Below are 23,033 nucleotides of genomic sequence, written 5' to 3' on the forward strand. Positions count from 1 at the left end.
TCTGACCAGCCACACTCAAGACCCTGACCAGCCACACTCAAGACCCAGGAGTCCCTTCTCGAACTCCCCTCCATCGTTTGTTTCCCAGAGGCACCTGGAAAATGTCTAGGACCGCCCCAGAGGCTTCACTGTAACCAGACCCCAAACTTCCCGGGCTCTACGGAACCTCTGCTTTTCATTGTAAGCCGCCTCGTTTTCCTAAGGGTAGCTCCCGGCACAGCACGAAGGCGCTACAGCGAAGGTAATACATTCCCCAGAAACCAGCCTCTTGCCCATTCCCTTAAGTCCTTCGGTCACCTCCAGGTGAGGCAGTCCTGTGGCCCCTAGCGGTCCCGCAGGCAATCTCCACGTCTGAGCCAAATATCCCGGAGGAAAAAGAGATTAAAAGGTCTGCTCATAGGGTGCCTCCTCCACGACACCTTCCCGGAGCGCCGCCCTGCTCCTCTCCCCAGAAAAAGACTCTTTTAGCCCCTTCTCAGAGAAGGAGAGGACTACTGAGCGCGGGAGGCCGCCGTCGGGGCTCGGGACATCGCATCACCGACGGTTCTGCAGCGGCGGAAGAAAAGGACGCCCCAAACTCCTGGGCCCGAACTAAGGCTGGGCACCTCGGGTAAGGGCTCCAGACCCCTTGGAGTCCGAACCAGGAGGCGGGAAGACCGCTTTGGCCGTGCGCAGTCGGCAGCCCGCTCTCCGACTGCGCCGCCACCACTTGTTAAAACCACCTCTTGCCTCGAGTCGGCTTGCGATCCGGCCGGCGAGACCCCAGCCCGCAGACCGGCCGTACCTGTGCGCACCACCGCACGTCGGAGCAGCTGTCAATCAAGGCAACACGAGAAACGCGAACCGCCGGCGCCGCGGGCCTTTCGGCCTTGCTCGGATGCCGTAGCCGGGATATACCACCACTGCAGGAGGGGGTACTCGGGATGCTGCCGCCGGCACGGAGGCTCTAGGAGCCTCGGGTGGGCGCCAGCAAAGAACACCGCCACTTCAGAGTAATCACGGGAGCGGGGGCAGAGCTGCGGCGGGGTTCGGGGAGATGCGGGGCGGGGCTCAGGATCTTACGGGGCGGAGCTCGGGCGTAATGAGCCCTGCGCTTTGGGCGAGCCTGGGGCGGGCTTTGAAAAACTGCTGCCGGCAGCCTGCACGCCAGACGCCGCCATGATCATCCCAGTTCGCTGCTTCACCTGCGGGAAGATCGTCGGTAACAAATGGGAAGCCTACCTGGGTCTGCTACAGGCAGAGTACACCGAGGGGTGAGACGGCAGGCTGCGAGGGAGGGGACGGGAAGGCTGGACTGGGGTCATGAAGCCGAGGGCCGGGGTGAGGGTTCTGCGGCGGACCGGGAGTGAAACTGAGGTATCTTGGGCCGGGGATAGATAAAACTTCGTATGAAGAATTGGCAGGGCAGGCAGGGATTGTGGGGTCGAGTGAGACTGGGTGTCCTCCCGCCGGGCTCGGTGATGTATTCCCGGAAGAATGAATCTTTAGTTTGTTTTCGAGGCAGGGTTTCAGTGTGTAGCCCTGGCTGTCCTAGAATTCTCTATATAAAGCAAGCTGGTCTTCAAGCTCCGAAATCCTCCTGCCTCTCACCTGAATGTTGGGATTAAAGGCGTGCACTATCACGCCCAGACTCTCTGAAGTTTAGAAGGTGGTTCTCTTCAAGTTGCTGGCCTTTTGGAAACTTCTAAGCATCCTTCCCATGGGTGACAAGACACCTCAAGTCTCTTCCCTGTCGACCTACACCCTACACTTTACCTGCCTTTCAGGCCTTCTTATGTACTTCCAACCTTGTGGACTCTTTAAAATGCAAGACAGGCTCTGATATTCAGGCTCTGTGGGCATCTTGTCCCTCCTGTGCTTACTACGGTGACTATTCTCCATAGTAGTCAGACTCTGGCCACCATGTCTACACCCTTTCTCTGCACAAGCTGTAAGCCCGTGGGCCTTAGTGGGCAGCTACAATGACTAGGTTGGGTGAGTAGCTGATCGCCTTCTGGGACCCTCTTTACCTGGACTGGAATCTGTCCAGCTGCCTAGGTCCCAGAGAAATTATATCTAGTTGGTTTGAGCGACCTCTTCAGGATATGGGAGTACAAAGCCGTAATGAGAACGGGGGTGGGGTGGAAGTGGGGTCCGGACAATAACCAATTCACTGCATTTAGTCCAAGTCCACCTGTGGAGCCTGGAATTCTGCCCCTTGATGAGGGGATATTGGTCTCCTAAGCTTTCCCAAATAACTCTGGAAACCCATAATCCTGGGTACAAGAGACAAAAGCAGGGGCTGGAGAGATGGCTCAGTGGTTAAGAGAGCACTGACTGCTCTTCCAGAGGTCCTGAGTTCAAATCCCAGCAACCACATGGTGGCTCACAACCATCTGTAATGAGATCTGATGCCTCTTCTGGTGTGTCTGAAGACAGCTACAGTGTACTTATATATAATAAATAAATAAATCTTTAAAAAAAAAAAAAAGAGACAAAAGCAGAGATTCAGGGGTTAGAGAGATGGCTCAACTGTTAAAAACACTGGCTGGAGGGTTTGGGGATTTGGCTCAGTGGTAGAGCGCTTGCCTAGCAAGTGCAAGGCCCTGGGTTCGGTCCCCAGCTCCGAAAAAAAGAAAAGGAAAAAAAAAAAAAAACACTGGCTGGGTTTTTTAGAGGACTCAGGTTCAATTCCTAGAACCCACGTGGTGGCTGCAAATGTCCATAAACCCTCTAGGTTTTGGGGGCATCAGGTGTCCATGTACAAAACTCCTATACACATAACATGAAATCTTAAAAAGTAAATGTAGGCAAAAGGCCAGTGAGGATATAGGGTGCTAAGGGAGAAGATTGGCACGTGGGCATATCCATAGGCAGGTATATCCTGGGAACCCATGTACTACTATGTGGGGAAAGGGACTCACCTGGCTCCAACCTAACCAGGTGGGTGCATATGTTAGAAATCTCCAGGCCGTTTCCCTGTGGTCTGGTGTCAGGTCCCCATCCCTGATTATGTGGATGTACCCTGGTAACCCCTGCCCACAGCAATACCCAGAGGCAAGCTGCAGGTGGCTCCAGACCTATGCAGGGTATAGAGCCCAGGCCCAGCCTCACTCCTCTCTCCTCACAGGGATGCCCTGGACGCTCTGGGCCTGAAGCGTTACTGCTGCCGCCGCATGCTGCTCGCACACGTGGACCTGATTGAGAAACTGCTGAACTATGCACCCCTAGAGAAGTGACTGCTAGAGCCTGCCCTCCTCAGCTGGCCAAGGGCAATCTGTCCTGCTGTATTCGAACTGAGATGTTGGGGATGTGAGTGTATTGCCTGGCTGTGGCCCTGTGGCTAAGTCCTGTCATCCTGGAAGGAACTGTTTAGTAAAGACCTTTGCAGAACCACCAACAGGTCTGACTTTGCAAGGTTCTCTATATCCACGTCTATGCTGTCTCTGAGGCTACCTCCCTGCCTCCAGTCTTTCTCCTAGGGTTGGTCTTCTTCCCCCCACCTTGCTTCTGTTTCCCTGGGCTTTGACCATTTTGATCAACTAGGTACAGTCTTGTACCATATTGCTCTAGGGCCTCTCCTCTTCCTGCCCATTGTTCAAGGTGGGCATAGTGGATGTGGCCACCACACCATCCACAAGGCTGGGCCCCAGCCTGGGGAAGATAGTCCTTTGGAATGCTGAGCACTTAAGAGGCCCACCAGATGTTCATCTCTATGCTAGGGGTATTCATATGTGTTTGGTCTGCTTTTAAGTCTTTTTATCACTTGTGTCCCCAGAGGCCACATCCCCTGAAAGTAAAGTTAGAGGTGGTATAAGCTGTGTGGCCCTGGCTGTCCTGGAACCCAACTCTAGACCAGGCTGGCCTTGAACTAAAGAGATCTGCCTACTTCTGCCTCCTCAGTGCTGAGATTAAAGGACAGCTTGTGCCACTGCCACACAACCAAACCCAGATATTGTAGGAGTGTGCCCAAGGCCACAGGCCTCACAAGTTTCCTGGGTCCTAAAGACCATTAGCTGTGTGGGCCTATCGGCTGCCCACGTCTGAGAGTCTTGTTTGCAGAATCTTCCCAGGCCCAACAGCTAGGCATCCCTTGACCCAACCACCACAGGATGGAACAGCACCCAGTGGTAAGAAAACTGCGCCAGGCCAGAGGAAGTGCATGTAATCTGGTTCCTAGGCATTTGCATTAAGTACCCCAGGGTTCTTTCTAGCACATTGCTCCCTGAGACTTTTGTTTTGAGTTTTATTTGAGACCGGATATCTTGTAGCTTTGGCTGGTATGAAACAGCAGTCAGCCTGCCTCTACCTCTTGAATTCTGGGATTAAGGGTGTGTGGAACAGCATGCTCCACCCTACCCCCACCCTCTGGTTTTTGTTGGTGTTTTGTTGGTTTTTTTGTTTGTTTTAAGAAAAAGGCTTTGCGGGGTTGGGGATTTAGCTCAGTGGTAGAGTGCTTGCCTAGGAAGCGCAAGGCCCTGGGTTCGATCCCCAGCTCCGAAAAAAAAAAAAAAAAACCAAAAAAAAAAAAAAAAAAAAAAAGGCTTTTGCCTTAGTTCAGAGGACCCACAGTGCCCTCCTCCAGCTGGCTCTTAAGATTATGGGGAAGAGAATGGGCTTGGGGTACCTTTTCAGGACTGGTTATCAGCAGCTCAGACGGGCTAAGCCTGAGAAACAGGGCCTACAGACTCTTCCTTGAGTGAGGCAAGTCAGGCCACAGCAGGCTGGAGGTGTCCAGCTACCAGAGACTGCCCTACCTGTAACTGCCATTAGGCTTCCCCACAGAGTCCTGTGAGTACTCTAGCTATCCTGGACCGCAAGGTCCTGTCAGCAAGCTGACTCGACTGCTTATACATTTATTGAGCACCTGTCACACAGCAGGAACATCTGTGGGCATCTGGGATACAGCAGTGAATAAAAACAGCCATGCTCCATTCAGAGATGTTCCCAAAAGAGACAGTGTACAGGAACGTGGAACATTTACATAGTGTTATCAGTAGTAGGAAAAGGCCAGGGCTGAGGCCGTTAGGAGCAAGAGGCCTGTGTGGAAAGGACAGCATACAGTGTGGGATTCCAGTTCCCCTAAACTTGCCCTATCTGAGGGTTCCTGGCAGCAGGCATGAAAGGTGCCTAGCCCAACCAGAAAGGCCCCTTCCCACCTGCTCTTACCCACCGTGTAGTAGTATGCCCGGATTCTCCCCAGACTTACTGCAGATCACAGCTACCCAAAGGGAAGCAGTCTACATAAGAGGCACTTCTGTCAAGTAATCTAAACCCTATTCTACTAGCCAGGCCTAGCCCAACACTGGCATACATGCCCCCTCTTGTTAATGCTGGGGCAAGTACGCTGCCTCAAGCTTTGGGACTTTGGTGTGCAGTGAAAGGCACTTGAAGCTACCACGGAGGTGGAGCCGCCAGGGGACATGGTAATGGCGTGAGGGCAGCTACCTCTCTGGCAGTCAGCAGTCTAACTCAGTAGTGTTCAGTAGTGGGGGGCTGGGACACAGCGCGAGGCTGGCCTTCTGGCCTGGCACCATGGTCAGTAGTGCTCCAGCTTGAGGCTTCTGTACAAGCAGCAGGTGAAGATCATGCCGAAGACCTGCACACAGGCGATGCCAATGCCCACGGCCCCGATGACCCGCAGGTGCTCCTGAATGAAGGTCTCCAGCTTAGAGATGCAGCCACCCTAGTGGGAGATAATGGTGGTGAACGTTACCGGTTTCCCAGATACAGCCCTACTGGACCAGGCTGCCTGAAGACCAGCCCGGCCCAGCCCCACCCAGGCTGAGCACACTTACTTCCACTTTATAGATGTTGGAGGCGTGCTCCCGCTTACCACAGCCAGTTACCACAGTCTTACAGCAGCTGTCAGGGACCACACGGCCATCTGCCTCACCAGAGCGGATCCACTCGCTGTCTCTCCAGTCTCGAGAGTTGTTGCTGCCACAGCAGTGGAACTACAAGGGGTATGTGGCTGAGACTCACAGCCTGCCAGCACACAACGCCATGCCTAGAAGGCCAAGAGTTACAGGGGGCACCCACCTCTTGCTGCAGCTTGTCTACAGCATTGGTCACACCCTCATGGCCTGACTGGTGGTATCTCTTGATCATGGTGTCCTTCAGATTCTCCTTGAGCTCGGTGTTGAGCTGTGGGTAGGATTAAACTCGTAAGGGCAAAGCTGGTCAAGACCTCCAGTGGGACTGACAGCCTCGTTCCGGACATTACCCTGTGGCCTGTTCAGGCCCTTACCTGCTGATAGTAGACATAGGCCAGGATGCCAGCAATGATCTCCAGAAGGAAGATGATGAGGAGCAGGATGAAGTACTAGGGAGCAGGGACCCAGTAAGTGGGGGGTTCCTAGTGCCAAAGCACCACAAAGCCAAGCCCCCAACCCAAGAGGCCAAGCAAGAGGAATCTGGATAGGAATTACACTCTGGGCTGCCTAGCTCCTTGATACTTCTCTGGAAGCTGGTGTCTGCCCCAGTGAGTTCAACAGGGACAGCCTACAGGAATACACTCAACGAGTCAAGCCCCCAGAACCAGTACCAGAGACCCCTGAGAAATCCATGTTAGGCATCCCTAGCCCCACCATGTGCCACCAGGCCCTGCTGACCAAGCGTAACAGGTTCCGTCGCTCCTTGAAAGTAGCACAGCAGCCCAGGACTCCAGTCACCATGACAACAACACCAGCCACCACTAAGATGTAGGCTGTTGCTAGGTAGGTGCTTGAAGCCAGCAGACTAATGTAGTCACTCTTGAGGGCCAGTGTCCAAATGCCCACTGCCATGACGGCCAGGCCAGCCAGCTGCAGAAAGTATATAGTGGTCACCACATGAGGCCTGGGTCTGGAAGCTGGGACTGAGCTCCTAGGCCAGGCCTCCAACATGGGGAATAGGGATGCAGGGAGAATGTAGGTCTTCTCACCCAGAAGCAGCAGTTGTAGGTGAACAGCAGATACTTGAGGCAGACTGTGCCACATGTTGCCTTCTTCTCATTGAATTCCCCCATCCTGGGCCTGGAGAAATGGGGAGGAGGTCAGATGGCCAAGCACCAGGCCTCCAACTAAGAAGAAAGCTATACACCGATGAAGACCGGAGAGGATGCAGCAGTCCCCAGATGCTTGCAGAGTTTGGAGTCCGGCCAGCTATCTGCCTTAAGAGGAGCCTTCCCAGGAACCATATGTGAGTCACTTCCTGGACTAACCCCTCACGGCCAGACACACATGTTGGGTTATCATGGAGGACCCCCAAAACATCTGCTGACTCACTCCTGCTGGCAACTAGGGGAAGCTCCAGCAGGCCTTCAGGGTACATTCCTGTGGATTGCCACCCCCAAGCATTTCCTGAGCCCCACGATCAGGCTGATAGGTACTTACAACTCATACCCATCCCCAGAGATGGCAGAGAAGCAGCGAGTTCAGGCCACCCTCAGGTACACTGTGAGGACTCTGAGCCTCTTTACCACCAGCCGACTTTACCACCAGCCAGGGCAGAGACAATAAAATGCCGGTAGGTGGAGCCTGTGCAATCTGCTCCCCAGTTCCACAGATGTGCATGTGCCGTCCTCCAGGGGTCCCCTAGACACACTAGCATCACAGTGTACAACCTCAGCTGAGCCAGGCCAGGCTCCCAGACAGACACCTAAACAGAACTTTTAGCTGGCTACCTTAAGGATCTGCTCAAGTCCCAGCACTCACCTCTGGAAGTCAGGACCAGCAGGTACAGGTCAAAGTCACTGATCTGCCCGCCCTTCACCTGGCAGGTGGGATCTTGCCACTCCTATGGTGTCTGAAGCAGTAATCAGAATGATTCTCAGAGCCACCAGATCTGCAAGGAAGCATAACAGCCAAGCCTACTGTTCTCTACTGGACGGCAGTAGGCCAGAGAACATTGCTGGCCTGCCTGATCTAGGGAGGGACCAAATGCCTTCTCCAGGTGCCCCACCCTCCAGGCCCATCCATCACAGTCCCTCCCCCACCAAACAGCAGCGACTGCAAACCGAAGGAGGATGCATCAACCGTCCACTTCTGGAAGTAGGAGAGATTTCAGACCTCCAATCGGAGATGGGACCCAAAAATACATGCTGCCTCACTGGATGCGGGCAATGACATAAACAGAAGCTTGGCTAGCCACAATGCAAACCCCGGGGCTAGGCTCTAAAAGCCCAGAACCTATGGGGAGCTGGTTCTCTCGACATACCCAGCAACCTAAGCCAAGGCACAATCAGCAGACTGAATGTAAATTCCCTGAGAAAGTGTCCGCGTGGGAGCCGGGACCAGCCAGAAATAGCTCCTGCGGCCAGGACACTACCGCCCTACACTCAGCTCCAGTACCTCCCCTGAGCCCTCCATGGCACCGGGCACCCGCCCCACCGACGGGATGAAATACTGAAGTCGGCTGGGCGAGGAATCCCCGCGTCACAGAGATGAAGTCACCACCGTCCCTGCCGCCCGCCCCCGCCCCGTGCCAGTGGGCGGACCTGCGGTCTCAGGGGAGGGAACCGGTGTCCAGGGACAATGAATAGGGTGATCAGACTTTAACTTTCCGGGTTTCTCCACGAAAGAGACCGCCAGGCCTGCCCAAGAACCACAGAGGCTCTCTTCCTTACCCCTCCCCCTTCCCGCCGCGCTTCTAGCTGCCCTGCCCCGGCGTCGATCTTCCGGAAAGGAGCCTGCAGTCCTGTCCTACGACCTCTGCCTCCTGGGTGGCCCCGAGGCCAGCCACGGAGACTAGGAACACCAGTAAGCGAGGAACTCAGGACACTGCTCCCCATACCCTTCGGCTTGGTTTTTCGGAGCACTCACCAACCACGCTTTGAAATACCAGCCCCGGCAGCCACTGTAGGAGCGATCATTCGGAGTACAAGAGAATGCTCGGCCCGGGGCCTGCGAGGACACGCCCCGCGCGCGACCCCGCCCCAGGCGCAGCCCCGCCCACGGCCGACTGGGACAGGCAAGTCCTAACTGGTTTGGTGCTAAGGTGCAAGGGAGAAACCTGGAGATCTGCCTGTGGGTCTGTAAAGTTAGCTTGAGGGCACCCGTTGTTATCAAAACCTCGGACTCATCCAGAAATAGAGGAGCTAGGCTGGAGGAAGAACCCAGGTGGGGAGCGAAGAGGTGGGGAAGGTGGCACTAGAGGCCCAGAACTGAGGTCAAGACCAATTTCTTCTCCAGTCTAAGCCGGGAGAACAACTCTGAAGCTGCAGGTTCTAGCGGTTGAGGAAATGCCAGAGGGGAAGCTCCAGATCGAGTGTGGAGGGTTCTGAAAGGTCCCACAGAAACATAAGGGCCCTGCGAGAGGAACCCAGTGTGGATTGCATATGGTCTGTCTAGGAACTGTGCCAGAAGATGATGGTCTGGACCAGAGAGCTAGTTGACCTCACAGAAGTGAGGGGCGGGACCTTCCATTTGAGGACCAGCACCCGGGAGTTTACACCTGTTGAAACCTGAGTCCTTGGATCTTCAGCTGTGAGGGTGAGGGCTTGGTGAACCACAGAACATACACAAGCACAAGGGGACCCACAGCTGCAGGAACGACCGGGTAATGTGCACCTGTAAATCTCTCCGTGTTACCCAGTGCACGAACCACAAATGCACTGTAGCTCCCAAACACACAAAAACCAAGGAATGCACAGTATACAGTGGCCTTTATTGGTCCTTTAGACAAAGATTAAGGAAGACAGGATAAAGACTGAAGACCTGACCACTCTGAGGGTTAGTTCCTTCAGGCATGGGATGCTTTCTGGGTAGAGCTACATACTTAGCAAGCAACCGCCACCCAAGACCAATCCCCTCCTAAGAATAGTCCTCTGGATAAGGAAGTGAGTCATTTGGGGCCGGCTGGTCATCGGGCACTAGGAAGATGGCCAGAGCCTCGTCTGGGGGGCCGAGCCCAGCCACAACAACAGCAGCAGTAGATGGGTCCCGGCTTGTGGGCGATAGCTAGAGCCTTCCTGTGGCTACTGCCCAGCAGCTTAGTCTCACAGGCATCTCTCTCATCTCGAAGCCTCAGATTCAGCTCCCTAGAAAAGAGAGGTAAGAGACCGAGGAGACTAAGATCTAGAGGAAAAAGTGTGGGGGGGAGATGCTTTCCCTGAGTCCAGAGGACTAGAGAGCCTGCAGCATGAAGGCTACAGGGCAGACATAAGGACTTCCAGCAACATGGGTAGGAGTCAATAATATTTGGAAACTTGAAACCACTTCTCCACATTAGCTTAGGCAGGCCTGACCCACCTCAGCAGCTCCAGCTGCCTTAGGAGGCTGAGTTTCTCTTTTTGCATGTTCCTGGAGACAGCAACCACATCTCTGTGGATAGAAGGTAGTCATCCAGATGCAAGGTGGTGGAAGAGATCCACTACCCTCACCACAGGCACTTCACCACACCTTTGGGTTTGCTCCTGACGACCCTGTGCTTCGCCCTCCAGTCGGATGAGCTGCTCTTGCGCCTGGTCCAGCTGTGCCCGTAAGGCCTCATAGGCCCTCTGCAACTGGATGTGCTGGGCTTGTGCCTCTAGCTGTTCTGCAGCCCGGGCTTGCAGCTGCTGTTCCAACTGAGGAATGGTGGAATGCAGGCTGGCAAACCACACCTCTCCGGTGCTAAGCTGACCCCTCACCCTTGCGGCTCCTGGTTGAGAACCCCAAGGCACAAGACACACACAAAGAAGTTGAGTCTGTGCGAGGACGCCAAAGTGAACTCAATTCGGCTTACCTCTCGCTGCCTCAGGGCTGCGCGCTCCAACTCCTGCTCTCGGGTCTGCAGCTCCAGCTCCAGGTGGCCCCTCTCTTCCTCCCGGGGTGGGTTCTGGGATGTACAGCCGCACTAGAGCCTTCGCTCTGGGCTCAGAGGAGGCAGGCAAGGGTGGGGAGCGAAGGGTGGAGAGCGTGGGAAGGGGCACTTGCTGAGGCAGAGCGAAGTTCCCTGGACTTGGGACAGTTTGGACTCTCGAGGTGAGTCCTCTGGGGAGGGACCAATCAGGGAAGGCGGAGCTGGAGAAGCTGGAGAAGCCAGCGAGGCTAGGTGTGGCGTGCGCGGGCCCACCTGACTCTGCCCGCGCTGTCGCTGCTCCCGAAGCTGCTGCTCCAGCTCTTCATACAGTCCGCGCACCTCCCTCTCGTGTTCACTCTCCCGCCTTAGAGGAACCGGGATAGCACAGGCATGATCATTCCCGAGCCAAGTCTCTGCCCCCTCCGTGACTCCCCAGACCTCGCCAGGCCAGGCCAGCCCTCACCTCCGAAGTGCCTGCTCCAGACAGTCGCGCTCCCGGGCCGCCGCCTCCAGGCAGGCGGATGCGCGCATCAGAATTTCCTCTAGAGAACCCAACAGCTCGGGTCGCTCCCGCTGCAGCCCGACCCAGAGTGTCCTCACAGCCCATTGCCTGGAGGATGCGATCGGAGACGGAAGCTGGTGGGTGGGTGAAGATTTGTCTCCCCATTGCGGACAGTGAACGCCCTGGAGAACCCAGCATCCCAGAACTGGCACATGTGCCGTGTACAGTTTATCCCTTGCTTAGTGCTCTCATGTTAGCTTTGCCTGGTGTCTGGTGGCACCCCGCCCCGCAGAGCTATGACCTCCTGAAATGCAAATCTTGAGGAAAATCACACCAGGCCACTCTCCCAGACAGCCACAACTGACAAGGGGACGGACTGTCAGGACCTAGGGATTCTGTAGCAACAGACAGGTGGGCAAGGCGGACAGACTATGAAGAGAAGAGGGAACACTCTCGAAAAGGAGTGGGCATCAACTCACTCTCCCAGGACCCGGGCCACTCCTAGCTTCTCCAAGGAAGTGTAGAATGTTTCTACATCGTCCTCCTCCTCCAGAGAGCCCCCTGTGCCCGACTCAAAGGTTTCCTCAGGAGTCCTCAAGGGGGCTCTACCTGGGACCGACTCCGCCCCCACAAATTTCCCTGCAAACATGGGAGGAGAGATTATCAGGACTGTGTGTTAGCACCCTGGACCTACCCAACTCCCTTCAAGCCACATACAACATATCCTGTCCGCTCTCAGGGCCCAGTTTCCTGTTTTTCTTCCTTGTTCTGGTTCTATTGGCCTGGGAATGGGAAATGACAGCCAGTTCCCCCGCCCCACCTTGGTTGGCAGAGAAGAAGGGATTGGGGGAGGTCAGACCATACCCTGTACAGTAGCTGGGGGTGGTACAGTTCATCATACACCTATCTGTAGGCACCAGAATGCCTGGGAAGTTGTGAGAGGTACACATCAGGTCTCACAGGGCCCTGAAGAGGGTGGCTGGGGCCTGCTCACCCAGGCCTAGACAGAACTCCCGGGCCGTCAAGAAGCCAGTGTGGGCCTGGTCCAGACTTTCAAACACAGCCTCCAGCTGTGCAGGTGTAAGGGGAAGATCACTCTGCAGACCCTGACCAGGCAAGAAGGACCAAGGTGAGCAGCTAAGGTCGACCTTGTGTCTAGCAACCTCTTGGATGTGGGATTCACCTGCAAATCCTGACGAGTGATGAAGCCCTTGGCGTCCTTGTCACACAGGACAAAGAGCTCCTGGGCCTGCTGCAGCACCTCTGCTTGATGTCCTGCTGAGACTCCTGTCCTCTCCTCTTCCTCCTGGCCCTGCCCATCTCCAGGCAGCCCAGGGCTGGCCATAGGAGCAAGTCTTGGCTCCGATAGGTGCTGTGAAGCAAAGGGAACTTCAGAAGAAATGGGAGGAGGGGTGAAAGTGTGGCAGAGGGTGCAGGCAGAGAGGTTTGGGACCTCCTTGAGCAGGCAGGAAAGTAAGCAGACAGAAAAGAGATTGAGACGGGGGTGCCCCAGAGTCACTGGGATGGGGCGAAGCAGACCCAGAACCAAAGTTACTGCCTGGGACCTGGCATCTCAGAAAGTAGGAATCCCTGGAAAAGGCTCAATCCCAAGAAGAACCCAGTGCAAGAAAGGGAGGGCGAGCTGGATGTGGTGGCATATATTTTTAATCCCAGCACTCAGGAGGCAGAGTTAGGCAGATATCTGTGAGTTCGGGGCCAGGCTAGTCTACATAGCAAGTTCCAAGACATTCAGAGCTACATTGAGAGATCCTACCTCAAAACAAAAAAGGAAGTGAGACCAGGCCTAGTGGCATACACCTTCAGTCCCAACACTCAGGAGACAGAGGCAGGGGGGATCTCAGGCTACAAAGAAAGATCCTATTTAAAAAAAAAAAAAAAAAAAAAAAAGTGTGACCTTACTACAAAAGACAGGTAAAACCAAGGGGGTCTGGGCAGCCAGCCGAGAGATTTTGTAGTGAAAGAGGCTCAGAGAGTAAACAGACTGCCACATCCTGGACTTGGGAGATCCCAAGCTGGGACTGCCTAAGGTTGAGGGCTGAACCACTTCTGACCAAGTAAGTCCTTAGCCTCAGGCCTGAGCCCGTGATACCCTGGACTTCTGACAGCTGGCAAGCAAGCAGAGAGTAAACTCCATCAGCCCCTCCCACCTGCCAGTCAGGCCTTAAGGGTGCAGGTGCAAGGTCCCAGGCTTGGGCACTGGACAGCTTTTGTAAGAAACACCCCCACATCTCGGTTTAACACAGCCTCTGGAGTTTTTTCCTCCCCTGGGGCCTCCCTCTCACCTCCTGGAATGGACATCCACCTCTAATTAGAGCCACCTGTCAGTCCTGCAGTGTGTTAACCCCAGATTTCCCAAAGCTACAAGCTCAGTGACACTGACCGACTACTATCTTACTTTTCAGTCTTTGAGGTCATCTTCCCCTTACCTATATTCTGGGAGGAAATGAACAATAATCCTACAAGCTAACGTGAGGAAGAGCATAGTAGGGCAACCTGGAATGATCATTGGCCCCCTTGACGGCTACCCTCACTTCAGCCAGGCACGGCCACCACCCCACCAACCGCTCCAGGGCTCCACGGGACCGGAGGTCCATCCTGGCCGGAAGCTGCGCTGCCTCCAGGCTCCAGGGAGTCCAGAGGAAAGGCAGCGGGTGGGCCCACAGGCAAATCTCATCCACGCACGCACGTCTGGGCTAGCTGCCTTCACCCCAGGAACACAGCCGTTCCAGACAGAGATGAGTGCGGTCGCCGCTCCATACGGCGGTCCGAAGGTGCGATCACTGGAGCTAGGGGCCGGGGATTGTGGGGTGGGGAAGGCCGGAGGGCGCGGCACTGGGACCCCAGCCGCGGTACCTGCGAGCAAATGCCTACCTGCGAGCCGCGCCGCCGCACCTGCCGCAGGCCGGCGCTCCTCCCGGAAACGCGCGGTGCGCCCCGCCCCTGCCCGGACCCCGACAGCTCGCGAGGGGCGCGGACCCAGAGCGACCCTGCGACCTTACAGGCTGGGAGACCCCGGGATAGCACGTCCGGGTGGATCCTCCACCAGAGTGCTGCAGTAGCTTTGTCCCGCCTCTCCTGTCCTGGTGACCCAGAGTGGCTAGTTCTCCCCGGAGAGCCACTGGGGGCAGCAATGTTGACGTCGTGTCCCTCACTCCCACCGCCTCCCCTAGCCCCCAAGACCCTTTCAGGACAAAATCAAGGCCGGGGAGGTTCAGATGCCAGCCCCTACCCCGCCCGGAGTATCCAGACTTAGGGTGCCAAGAAGTGTGTGTAGGAAAATGCCGAGCAGGAAATAAACCAAATACTTTCAGTGACTGTATCCAGGGCTGCGGACACTAGACTTTCTTCTCTATACTTTTCCAACTTAAGAGTCTTCTGAGTTTTAGCTCTAGAGAATGACATACGTTAGCAGCACTCCTGTGTGAGAGAGGTGAGTGTGGGGCCGAGTGAACCGCCTCAGCAGTCAGCCCTCGGGACCCCTCTTGGGGCACATTCCTAATCAGGGCTCCCCTGGGTCTAGAGGAACTTCAGAAGATGCTGCCAAAGTCCTACTTAGGAGAGCCATCTATTTCCAAGGGTATGCCCCCAACCAAGCCCCTAAACTGACCTGAAAAGCTGACCTGGCTATCACAGGCTGCAGAGGCGCTGGGGGGCCCTGTGCTTCTCAAGCAGAACCACAACAGGCTGGCTGTATATAGCACAGGTCCTGGAGACGAGGGGCGGCCCCTGGCACCTAGGCTAGGACCTGCCGGGCCGGCTCGCCCAGTCCTGCTGTCCCAGGTCCTATAACCAGACCAACCGTTATTGTTGGCTAGGGGCTGCAACCGCAGCCACTGTGCACCTTTTGGGAGGGGCAAGTGGGTGCTGAGCTCTTAGGACTAGGCTAAGTTCTACAAATAGACAGCTAAGCCCACCCCTTTGGGAGGGGCAAGTGAGTGCTGAGCTGGTAGGACTGAGCTAGGTCCTACAACTGGACAGTTAAGCTCACCCCCACAGTTCCCCTTCCTCCAAGACTATTACAACACACACAAAACACAGCACAGGAGGCTTCAGGAAGCATGGTGAACTCTCACTACCTTGTCTCAGTACTCCAGACCCCTCCCAGGGTTCTGGTGGGAAGCAGGTATGGTTACAGCACAGGAAAAGGCACTGGTAATGAAGCATGTGACAACCACCAAAGAGAAGCCAAGCACAAAGTCCTGGGCGAGATGCCCCAGTGTGGGTCAGGAACTGATCTTCCCTGGTCCCCAGGCCTCAGTTCCAGACGCTTCACCCTTTACAGGGATCCAGCCCTGAAGTCAACTCCACACCCTCACTCACTGTGTCACCGGATGTGTGGGTGACACCTTTCGTAAACAATTTCCCCCTGGTGCTTGAGATGGAATCCGGACCTGGTGCGTATTAGACAGCTGCTCAACTACGGAGCGACTCGAGCCCAACGTTTTAGTTTTTATTAATACTAAGGGTCTCAAACTCCCAAACTGACCCTTGAAACGCTGCCCAAGGGGCAGTCAGCAAGCCTGGGGAAAACAGAGCGGCTTACACACATCCTTGCCAGAGGGCTGACCGTAGGAGAGGGTCCCCAGCTGCCAGGACTTAGAGAACCCTGTGAAGCCCAACTGTCAGATACTGAGACACAGGTCCTCGGTCCACTGGGAGAAAGTGTCGCTGCCCAAGTCAGAGGCAAGAGTGACATGCAGAAGTGAGGACGGCCGAGGCTAAGCTGTGGCTTTTATTATATCTGCTTTGGCAATAATAAATAATTCTTCACGTACTCTGCAAGGAAACTTGAAAAACAGGGAGAAGCAGCAGATGTGGAGTTCTTAAGACTGACCCTGCACTGAAAAGGTGAACGGTAAGGCACAGGTGAGGGGGAGGGTTACTCCCCATCCCTCCCCACCAGGAGTAGCATTGTGAGTGGCTGGTGAAAGTTTTCCCATCAAAAACCCACTTGCAGCTGTGCAGGGTCCTATGTCCTCATTCCACAGCATGTAAGGGGGGAGAGCCAGGGGACAGAGGTCTTATTCTGCCTCAGGGCTCCTCTGAGTGGGGCAGGACACCTTGGAGCTTGGCTGGTAGCCGGGTGAGCCGAGAATGATGGTTCTCAGCAAGGTGGGAGGCCAGATGGACCCTGTGGGGTGGCAGGATCTGTGGCGGTGGGGCTGGCAGGTGCGCGCATGCGCAAGGCATCAGGCGGGAAGGCCACATTGGTGCAGAAGAGACCCAGCAGTAGCTGACGCTGGCATTCTTCCCACTTGGCCAGCGCGTCCCCCAGTGAGAGGTTGTTTCGTACCCAGTTGGGCAGTGCCTCACTGTAGGTGGCGCAAGACAGTGGCACAGACGGCAGAGACTGGGCACGCCGCAGCTCCACCTGCTCGGACAGTCTGCGGGGAGGGGTGGGGAGGCTTAATGGAGATCTGCGATTCCAAGACCCAGGACCCTGGTGGGCAGGCGGTCAGGGCAGCTCACCTGGAAGGTAGATGGTCACCCAATTTCCTCTTGGCCCTCATCACCAGATACTGGCAGATGCTACCTGTCTGCTCCTTCATCCACCGGATATCCTCAGGGACATCAGGCAGCCACTCCAACAAACTGACAAGGGAGCACCAAGAGCAGAGCGTCAGAAACAACAGGTTGGGATCTGATGTTCACTTGCAGGATATGAAGACCTATTCTCCCCAAATCTCCCACGTAGCTCACTGCTCATGGATGAGTCTAGACCTTTGCCCCTGATGTATATGTTGATGTGTCCTCCCCAGACGCCATCTCCCATCCTCACCGGATGGTGAAGGACACTGCGCTCTCCAGTGGCAGAGTATAGGGTACCATCATGGCAGTGGCCAGGCGCACTGGCAGCATGTTGGAAAGGGTGGTCATCAGGTCTTTCGGTTCCACACAGGCCTCCAGCAGGGCTGTGGATAGGAAGGTAGTGGTCAATTAGGGAAGTGGAGGCCTCCTAGGCCTCCAAACCAAGCTTCTCTCCCCATGGCACACCCTCGTTGAGTCTGGCAGGCAGGTGCTCTAGAATCCGATCCTCCCCTCCAGTCCTCTCCTCAGTCACAGCAGCTTCCTCTGCATCCTCTTCCTGGGGGACAACCGGGGGCAGTGCCAGCAAAGGGTTGGGTTGGTTCAGTAGGCCTGGGGTGGGGTGGGGTGACAGAGAGATTGCCATTAGAGTGTATGGCCAGCAGGGGGCACTGCAGGCCCAGCTTCTCCCACCCCAGGGCCGCCCACACACCATTCCTCCTAAGGAATCGAAGTCCGTCTCGGTAGCCCTGTTTGCACATCTCTCGGAGAACCTGTGGCAGAGGTGGAAATCAGCGAGAATGGTGCGGCTGAGGTACTGCGGTAGAGTCCCTGCAACACCCACTTCCACCAACAACTGTCCTGGCTTGGAACAGCCCCAGCACTGTCCCGGGGCTCGGAAGTCCCAAGGAGTTCTCTCCCCTGGTGCTTAGTCAGGACTAGCTGTGCGGGCTCACCATGGGCTCTGGCGGGAAGAGAGCCTTCGAGAGGCGGTAGAGATTGCGCAGGTTGAATTGGATGCTGGTGTTGGTGATACGAAGTTCGTGGATGTTGGTGGAGCTGTCTTGTGGGCAGATGTCACTCTCGCCTGAGAATGGGGACACTGTGATGGTATTCTTCAGCTCATAAAGTGGCAAGTTGTCTGAAATGCCGCCATCCACATAGCGCTTTGCAAGAACACACATTCATAGTCACACACTGAGGGGTCTGCAGGGTATTCTGGCAGACCTATTCAGTTCCATGTGAGCCTTTGGCCCACTAGGCATGGGCCACTGGGGACTCAGCAAATGGCCAGACAGATGGAGTTGGAATGGGCACCAGCCAGAAGAAATGGGAGTCTCCCCAAGACTGCCCTGGATTTTGAGTCATGGGACGTAGCAACACAACAAACAGGCAGTGAGGAACTGAAGGGGGAGAGAGAGGTGCCCCAGTGGCCTTTCCCCTCTACCCGGTTTCCCTACAGCTCAGAGACAGTAGATGATGCTTGTCATTCCAGGACAGGGCCAAGCAGGGATACTTACCACCCCTTGAAGGGTAGGAGGAATGAGGCCACAGTACACAGGGATAAAAGTGCTGCAAACATTGGCCTGAAGAACAAGACACAGGGTGGTAGACAAGGCTCTGCCTTGAGTTACTCCCATACCCCCAACACAGTTTCTCCAGTGTCTACCTGGATAAGCTCATCCTTGGAGCTGAAGTGCGATATGATGACATTCTCTCCATCCGAAACGCGAGTCAGGGAGATGCCCAGGCGTCCGCTGGCACGCGTGTGGCAATCAGCAGGCAGGGTCTTCAGTAGACAACCACGGATGGTCTTTACCAGGTTGAAGGAGGGGTGCAGGGGACCCAGGAACCGCTTCCGAGCCTCCTTGGACACCTCAATAATGTTGGCACCCGCTTCGCCTGGAATAGTAGGGCCAGGATCAGGGACATTCCCAGCTTAGTCACCATCCTTCCTCCAGGACGCCACACCCAGGATACACTCACATGTATTACATTCCATTGACCCTGAAGACACCTATGCCCACACTGGGGACTGGCTCACAGTTGGGACTTTGCCACTTCAGTAGAAGGCAGGCCACAACCCTGGAGATGGCATACAGCAGGAGCTGGCCAGCTGGGACTAAAACCTGCCCTATGCCTGGTATTTCCCAACAGCCTGTCGCCATGAGTCACTGAGCCTAACATGGTATGGCACGTGGCCTAGAGTGGGGAAGACAGAGGGTCAACTCTGACCTACTTCAACCTTCGCCTACTTGGCCAGATATAAGTAGGTGGGCAGACCCACCAAGCCCAGTTCAGCCAAAGAGACACAAGCTCAAGAACATTGAGCTAAAGTGGTGGGTCCACTCCTTAGGAAGACATTGTCTCACTTCAGCCAAAAGCAAACACTCTAATACTTAGGACGCCCTGGGTGCTGACCCAGAACAATAGTACAGTAGCCAGGGAGAGGAGAATCTAAGATTTTTTTTTTTTTCCTCCTGAGGACCCATACCCTCCTCGAAGATGCTCTCCTTGGCAGTCATATAGACCAAGGGTTTACAGCTGACACTAAGCAAACTGTCATGGCTCTAACTGCCCAAAATCACCTGTGCAAAGTATTGGTAGTGAATAGTTCTGTGAGAGTGGCATCCCTAACCCATGCTCAACTCAGGTTCAGTCTTCATGTATATCCCGAGACCAGCTATAGACCCACTATACCCACTCCTCTGAGAGCCTCTGGGCAAGAGATCCAGTGGGCAAGATCACAGGGTGAACTCCAGGTACCAAGAACTTGAACTGTGTTCCTTCTCCTCTTCCCTCCTCAGGGCAAAGGTGATAGGAAAGAGACAGCAGAAAACTCTAGACAAACTCCTGCTGAGCAGGATGCCCTTGTCACCTTGGCTGACCTATGGGACGGGGGATGGGCAGCAGTTCCCAGGACTCTTAAGGAGGAAGAACGTTGTGTGCTGTAAACAACAACCCACGTGGTAGCCGGAAGTGTGAGACCCAGCCCCCCTTCCCATCTCTGTACTGCTGAAACCCTTCAAAGCACATAAGTATGAACACCCGGTGAAGTGGGTCAGCTGGCTACAGCTGGGAAGTCAGGCTGTCAATCCACCAAGACAGAGGAAGCCCTGATTCCAGCTGCGTTCAGAGGGCCCCTTTAGGAACCATGCCACGGTGTCCAAATGCCCATTTGAGGTACCCTTGTACTAGGCCCCAGAGTCACAGCAGTTTGTAGCGGCCAGAGCCTGGGGACACAGTGACCGCTGGCAGCCAATTCGGAGAGACCAATGCCCCTCCTCTCTCTCGCTCATGGCCCCGCCCACGATTTACTTTCTCTTTCCAATAACAGTCTAGTAGCACCTGCTGGTCCCCAACCTTTGTGCCCCTTAAGGCGGGCTACATGGGCATCAGAGAGAATGCCAAGAGCCCAGAGCGCGCCAGGCCCCACCCCAGTGCCTGGACACTCTTAGAACAAAAACAAACTAGAACCTGCCCCGGATCGGGGGTCAGAACTGGACTTTCGGTCATAGTTCCGGGATACAGGCAGAGATGCCCCTTTCTACCGCTCCTACTGCACTAGCTGCTGGATCAGCTTCCCTACGCGGGCTGGGCGTGGGACGCTAGAGCATCCACCGGCCCGCGCGGTCTCCACCACACCCTGCCCAACTTCCGCGCAGTCCGGCTTACCCAGGCAGGCCCCAGTGACCAGCGCTGTGGCGGTAAGCGCCCCTGCCGAGGCTCCGTAGATGTGAGTGGCGTTGGCCACCAGGAAGGGCGCGTGCTCACGGAGGCAGGAGGCCACTCCAATGTGGTAGACCCCGAGGAAGCCGCAGCCAGCGAACGAGATGTTCCACTTGGTCTCCCTTGGGAACATCGTGATTAGATGTCCTGCGGGCAGTGGGTCCCGCAGTCTTGATAACCTGGGGTCCCCGCCGGCGGAGGCGGAGACGCTGTGCCGGGAGGCAGAGGAGGAGGTGTTTTAGTGCGGGGTGAGGGCGGGGCCTGGTCGGCAGGGGGCAAGGCCTGGGCGCGCGACCCAACTGGATCAAGCAGGGAACGGCCGCGCCCCCGAGGCCCCGCCCCTTCGCGACACCTGCTGGGCAAAGCCAATCTGAGAGATCTGGAGGGGGATTCTCAGGCTTTGGCTTCTCTCTTTCGACTCCACGGTTCCTTCAACCTCACAACTTAGGCAGCCCCAGCGCATGGAGAAGTGCAAGTTTTGTACAGATCTGGGCACCGGGAGTTTGTGAGCAGGCGCCTCCTCCTTCTCCAGAGATACCTGCCAGGACACAGAGGAGCTGGATAGAACATGGGCGAAATCGCAGTGATAGGTACCCCCATGGGCCTGAAAACCTGAGTCACTCAGACTAAAGCCCCCAAAACCAACAGGCCAAACAGACTGACACCAGCAAATATTGTCACAGACTCTAGTCCTGCTCTACCATTATAGGGTATCCTCCGTACCCTAGCTGCTCGCTTGGGTTTTAGCTGTCTGATCCTGGCTCCTCTGATTGTGGGGTCTACTTGGTCTCAGACAAAAGCCTCACCCCAACTAATTGTTCCAGGAAGTGGTGTGTTCACCTTTTCCCCTGATTGTTCCCTTAGCTGAGGGACAAGCTAAAACCTAGCCCTCATCTTACCCCACCCCAAACAAGATTGGGGTTGTGGATGACAGTGCCTTTTCGCCCAGAAATTCTCACTCCCAGCTCAGCTCTAGACCTGTCACATTAGTACAACTGCATTGCCAACAATACAACCTGAAGATCTCTGAGCCAGTGCCTTTTATTCAGGTGACCCACATCCTTGACGTACACCACAAAGAATTTCAGGACCAGCAAGAATGAAATTAGTTTACTAAGCATACAAAAGAGAGGCACTTAAGAGGCAAGTGCAGGGGGCTGGAGAGATGGCTCAGTGGTTAAGAGCACCGACTACTCTTAACCTGAGGTTGAGGTCCTGAGTTCAAATCCCAGCAACCACATGGTGGCTCCAAACCATCTGTAATGAGATCGATGCCCTTTTGGGGTGTCTCAACAGAGTGTACTCACATATAATAAATAAATAAAATATTTAAAAAAAAAAAAAAAAAAAAAAAAAAAAAAGCCTAAAGTCCCTCAGCAGTAGCCATATAGGTAGCTTGGAGGGGTTTTCAAGCTGATTAATCTAAAAATAAACTAATTTTTGATCTGCTGTAAACTATGGACTTCAGTCCTAAGTTCAAAACCTGCCTCCACCTCACAAATGCTGGAATTAGAGGCCCCTAGCTTAATAGCCTTTTAAAGCTACGCCATGCAGGCTTGAAGCTGAAGGAAGTGTGTTGAAAATAACACACTCAAGGGGATCCTTACACGTCATGAGATTGAAACACAGTTTAGTTTATTAGCCATTTTGTTTGTGAAGTTTTCTCAGAAAATGGAGTACAGTTCTTTGGCAGGTGGTCTGGTCAGTTATGTTGAAAACCCTTGGATGTCAGCCACCAAGAGAAGGAAGTGTGCATCAGCAGAGCAAGAGCTGGGTGAATGGTTGCCAGGGCTGGTTTTTAAAATCTCTCTAGTGGTCTCAAGGACAAGGACTAAACTGGGAACGAAGGAAGCAAACATGGTGGGGCTGGTAGATGTAGAGAAACAAGTGAAGGCCACAGGCCCAACCAAGTAGTCCTGGAGACATTTCTCTAAAGTCACGACCCATCCTATAATGACTTCACACCCAACATAAGTGCACAAATAGGTGAGGTCAACAGTGTCCCAACCCACTGTACAGTCAAAAGGTAGGGTACTTCTGGGCCTACTGAGTCGAGCTCTGGCAACCAGATAGACAGAGCATCCAAGGAGGGTGAGCAGTCTCTGTGGCCCTGGCTGACCTGAACTCTAGATTTTACAGCTTCTACCATCCACATGGACAACACACAGCTTACTTCTACTTATGAGCAACTGAGTGCACGTGCAGGGGTCCAAAAGAGGCCAACTCCCTGGAGCTAGAGGGCTTTAACCACCAAGCCACCCAATACCCAGTATAGATATTGTAAACAGAGGCCAGGTCCTCTGCTACAGTCGACAGCACTTTTAGCCTCTAAGTCAACTCTTTAGTCTCTGATTTAAAATTTAAAAAAAAAAGTGTGTGTGCATGCAAGTACCTAAAAAAATCAAAGGGGTGCATGCCCCCTGGATTTTGTGTTATAGGTATTTGAATCACCTGACTTAGATGCTGGGATCTTAACTTCAGTCTGCTGATTAGAACTCACAATTTCCAGAAT

At 54.8% G+C, this 23,033-nt stretch overlaps 4 protein-coding genes across 8 annotated transcripts; 1 reads left to right on the forward strand and 3 right to left on the reverse strand.

Annotated features, from left to right (window-relative positions):
- The first annotated feature begins 1,064 nt into the window (after positions 1-1,064).
- On the forward strand, positions 1,065-3,379 carry Polr2l (RNA polymerase II subunit L). The gene is made up of 2 exons (XM_032891429.1): positions 1,065-1,253; positions 3,110-3,379. Exons 1-2 carry the CDS (start codon positions 1,159-1,161, stop codon positions 3,216-3,218), a joined length of 204 nt encoding a protein of 67 aa, XP_032747320.1. The 5' UTR covers positions 1,065-1,158; the 3' UTR covers positions 3,219-3,379.
- A 1,440-nt stretch (positions 3,380-4,819) lies between these two features.
- On the reverse strand, positions 4,820-8,892 carry Cd151 (CD151 molecule (Raph blood group)). Of its 3 annotated transcripts, none has more exons than XM_032891435.1 (8): positions 8,784-8,892; positions 7,677-7,806; positions 6,905-6,995; positions 6,594-6,785; positions 6,230-6,304; positions 6,022-6,126; positions 5,778-5,936; positions 4,820-5,665 (listed from the first exon to the last, which is right to left on the reverse strand). In XM_032891435.1, exons 3-8 carry the CDS (start codon positions 6,986-6,988, stop codon positions 5,519-5,521), a joined length of 762 nt encoding a protein of 253 aa, XP_032747326.1. In that variant the 5' UTR covers positions 6,989-6,995; positions 7,677-7,806; positions 8,784-8,892; the 3' UTR covers positions 4,820-5,518. The 3 variants fall into 3 exon arrangements, with proteins under 3 accessions (XP_032747326.1, XP_032747328.1, XP_032747327.1); XM_032891437.1 differs by lacking the exon at positions 8,784-8,892 and adding an exon at positions 8,313-8,410; XM_032891436.1 differs by lacking the exon at positions 8,784-8,892 and adding an exon at positions 8,179-8,357.
- A 714-nt stretch (positions 8,893-9,606) lies between these two features.
- On the reverse strand, positions 9,607-14,987 carry Cracr2b (calcium release activated channel regulator 2B). 3 transcript variants are annotated; one of them, XM_032891433.1, is made up of 11 exons: positions 14,874-14,987; positions 14,572-14,683; positions 12,429-12,617; positions 12,240-12,351; positions 11,725-11,884; positions 11,207-11,353; positions 11,017-11,107; positions 10,687-10,779; positions 10,362-10,528; positions 10,212-10,283; positions 9,607-10,000 (listed from the first exon to the last, which is right to left on the reverse strand). In XM_032891433.1, the coding sequence occupies exons 3-11, from the start codon at positions 12,588-12,590 to the stop codon at positions 9,823-9,825; spliced, it is 1,182 nt and encodes a 393-aa protein (XP_032747324.1). In that variant the 5' UTR covers positions 12,591-12,617; positions 14,572-14,683; positions 14,874-14,987; the 3' UTR covers positions 9,607-9,822. The 3 variants fall into 3 exon arrangements, with proteins under 3 accessions (XP_032747324.1, XP_032747323.1, XP_032747325.1); XM_032891432.1 differs by having other exon boundaries at positions 14,496-14,683; XM_032891434.1 differs by lacking the exons at positions 14,572-14,683; positions 14,874-14,987 and having other exon boundaries at positions 12,429-13,099.
- A 708-nt stretch (positions 14,988-15,695) lies between these two features.
- On the reverse strand, positions 15,696-20,773 carry Pnpla2 (patatin like phospholipase domain containing 2). The gene is made up of 9 exons (XM_032891430.1): positions 20,468-20,773; positions 18,462-18,694; positions 18,313-18,378; positions 17,749-17,958; positions 17,505-17,565; positions 17,261-17,404; positions 17,046-17,178; positions 16,736-16,858; positions 15,696-16,650 (listed from the first exon to the last, which is right to left on the reverse strand). The coding sequence occupies exons 1-9, from the start codon at positions 20,652-20,654 to the stop codon at positions 16,371-16,373; spliced, it is 1,437 nt and encodes a 478-aa protein (XP_032747321.1). The 5' UTR covers positions 20,655-20,773; the 3' UTR covers positions 15,696-16,370.
- Positions 20,774-23,033: the final 2,260 nt, after the last annotated feature.

Source organism: Rattus rattus, chromosome 2, assembly GCF_011064425.1.
Source record: "Rattus rattus isolate New Zealand chromosome 2, Rrattus_CSIRO_v1, whole genome shotgun sequence".
NCBI lineage: Eukaryota > Metazoa > Chordata > Mammalia > Rodentia > Muridae > Rattus > Rattus rattus.

Bases quoted from the DNA above. Each gene is read 5' to 3' on its own strand.
- Cd151 (XM_032891435.1), bottom strand. From the start codon at position 6,988: ATGGGGGAATTCAATGAGAAGAAGGCAACATGTGGCACAGTCTGCCTC. The intron at 6,786-6,904 runs GTGAGAAGACCT...TACTTTCTGCAG, and splicing joins CCTACAACTGCTGCTTCTGG to CTGGCTGGCCTGGCCGTCAT. The intron at 5,666-5,777 runs GTAAGTGTGCTC...ATCTCCCACTAG, and splicing joins CCAACATCTATAAAGTGGAA to GGTGGCTGCATCTCTAAGCT.
- Polr2l (XM_032891429.1), top strand. From the start codon at position 1,159: ATGATCATCCCAGTTCGCTGCTTCACCTGCGGGAAGATCGTCGGTAAC. The intron at 1,254-3,109 runs GTGAGACGGCAG...CTCTCCTCACAG, and splicing joins CAGGCAGAGTACACCGAGGG to GGATGCCCTGGACGCTCTGG.
- Pnpla2 (XM_032891430.1), bottom strand. From the start codon at position 20,654: ATGTTCCCAAGGGAGACCAAGTGGAACATCTCGTTCGCTGGCTGCGGC. The intron at 17,566-17,748 runs GTGAGCCCGCAC...CCTCTGCCACAG, and splicing joins TCTTCCCGCCAGAGCCCATG to GTTCTCCGAGAGATGTGCAA. The intron at 17,405-17,504 runs GTGTGTGGGCGG...ACCCCACCCCAG, and splicing joins TCGATTCCTTAGGAGGAATG to GCCTACTGAACCAACCCAAC.
- Cracr2b (XM_032891433.1), bottom strand. From the start codon at position 12,590: ATGGCCAGCCCTGGGCTGCCTGGAGATGGGCAGGGCCAGGAGGAAGAG. The intron at 11,354-11,724 runs GTGAGTTGATGC...CGCATCCTCCAG, and splicing joins GTGGCCCGGGTCCTGGGAGA to GCAATGGGCTGTGAGGACAC. The intron at 11,108-11,206 runs GTGAGGGCTGGC...GGTTCCTCTAAG, and splicing joins CTGGAGCAGGCACTTCGGAG to GCGGGAGAGTGAACACGAGA.